Source organism: Gavialis gangeticus, unplaced genomic scaffold, assembly GCF_001723915.1.
Source record: "Gavialis gangeticus isolate Ggan-Ray unplaced genomic scaffold, GavGan_comp1, whole genome shotgun sequence".
Taxonomy (NCBI): domain Eukaryota; kingdom Metazoa; phylum Chordata; order Crocodylia; family Gavialidae; genus Gavialis; species Gavialis gangeticus.
The window spans coordinates 891,663-893,582 of record NW_017729029.1 but is presented as its reverse complement, the minus strand read 5'-3'; the positions used below and the strand labels follow the sequence as shown (position 1 = coordinate 893,582).

Here is a 1,920-nt window from a genome sequence, read left to right as displayed (position 1 = left end):
CAATTAGAGCATCATTGTGTCATACTTTCTCTGTTGATAAATGATGTCTACATGACTTTCCGTCACAACTTTCAGCAGAAAGAAACATTGGAAAATTGTTTTCAGAATTAGTTAAGTGATGTGATGATGGTAATTACCTATCAAGGTTAAACCTGTTTTATGTCATCAGAGGAATTTATTTCGAGAATAAGGGACATAAAGGGGCCTTAAGGGTTGTAGTTAACTTTATGAAAAGAAGATGGGGCTGGGGAGTGGGGAGGTGGGGAACCTATAGGTTCCTTAAAATACAGCCAGGAAGAATAATGCAACATTCACAAAACTTCCCTGCCTCTGGGGTTCATGAGACAAAGAGCATGTTATTGTTCATCAGTTCCCAGCGTGACTGATCTGTTTTCCCTAGCCTGATCTTGTTTAACTTGGACTGGCTGAAGAGATCACAGTGCCAGTTGTCCTGAACATGGTCCAGAGTTCTTCCATGCAGTGTACGTCCTGTCATATCTCGACTCTTCTGCACCGCTCCAGATGCTTTCCTTCTAGCTTCCTTCAACTATATTTGTCATTTCCTAGTCTATGCCACTAAAAGATGTGGCTTCCTTTAAGCTGCTTGTCTGACAGTGCTGGTGGCTTGGTGGGCTTTACCTGATGGTGTTTTCAGCATCCTTTGGTGTTGATGCTATTCTCATCACCATGATTTTATTTCCACCCCTTGCCTCTTGCTCCCTGCAGCCATCCTGGACCTGACTGGCACCCGTGAGATTGAAGGAGTGTGGAAGAGTTCCACTATCTTACCATGCATCTATGTACCCATAGAGGACTTCAATCAAGCAACAGTCATTTGGACCATGGAGCGTGATCAAACCCCTGTCACTGTCATTCGAAGAGATCTCACTGGTGACCACACTCTGCTAACTCGGTATAGAGGCAGGGTCAGCATCCAAAAAGAAACCCCAGGCAATGTCTCCCTCCAGATTAAGGATCTTGAAATCCCAGACAGTGGGCGCTACACTTGCAAAGTCACCTGGAGAGCCCAGAATGACAGCCTGATAACAAAGGAGATGACAACTACAGTTCGAGTTGTTAAAGGTAAATATAGGGGTAAAATTTAAATACTTTGTGAATGAGATGTGGTATTTGGTAGGAGGCCTGGCTGCACAGCAGAAGTAGAGGACTATTTCTTTCACTGTGACTCACCACATCCACAGGGTTAGGGGCAGCATTTTATGGAGTCTCAGGGCTCTTCCTCACTGTACAACTTCTGTCTGCTCCCAGATTAGGAGGAAATAATTTGGGGGATGCCAATCATGTCTGTTAGAATGCAGGGTCCAGTCCAAGGCTCTGGGGAGATGCCTATGGCCACCCAACTCTGGGCCTGCCAGTGGCCAGCTTGAACCCAGTGCTACTTAGGACAGCCTTCAGCACTGTCTTATGTATGTCCAGCAACCTAATGTTCCTATGGGAAGTAGCTCAAGAACAGCTGGGATAATGCATTACTCCACCTCTATTATCTAGGGGATGCCAGAGCTCCCTTTGTGTGGTTTATGGGTGGTCAGAACAATGGCTCTACATCTGATGGAGAAGGATTTGCATGTTAGGAATATTTTTTTGAGAGAGATGAGGAGCTGCAACAAGTTAGAAGAGCTAGTGCAAATTGCTTCATGCCCTTTTCCATCTGAATAGCCATGAAGTACAGTGAAGCCTAGTCACACACTGGCTCCTTTCTCCATAACAACCTGCCTCTTGGGTCTAAATAACCCCTGGACTGTGGGCCTCCTCAGAAGCAAACCTCTTAATCTCTGTCTTTCAGTTGCAGTGTCCAAACCCATCATCACACCTGGTCATCTGGGACTGACAGTGCCGGAAGGGGCTAGGGCAAGCCTGACCTGCTCAGCCAGAGGGTCCCCACCCATCAGCTACCAATGG

General features: G+C 46.2%; 1 protein-coding gene across 1 annotated transcript in view; it reads left to right on the top strand.

The window, feature by feature from the left end:
• The window catches only part of LOC109300311 (V-set and immunoglobulin domain-containing protein 4-like), a gene marked incomplete at its 3' end in the record, with an annotated part of 7,586 nt that extends 5,669 nt beyond the window's left edge, over positions 1-1,917 (top strand). Inside the window, exons 2-3 of the mRNA XM_019520995.1 lie at positions 727-1,083; positions 1,805-1,917. Of these exons, the coding sequence (XP_019376540.1) occupies positions 727-1,083; positions 1,805-1,917 (470 nt within the window). The remainder of the gene's footprint in view (positions 1-726; positions 1,084-1,804) is intronic.
• Positions 1,918-1,920: the final 3 nt, after the last annotated feature.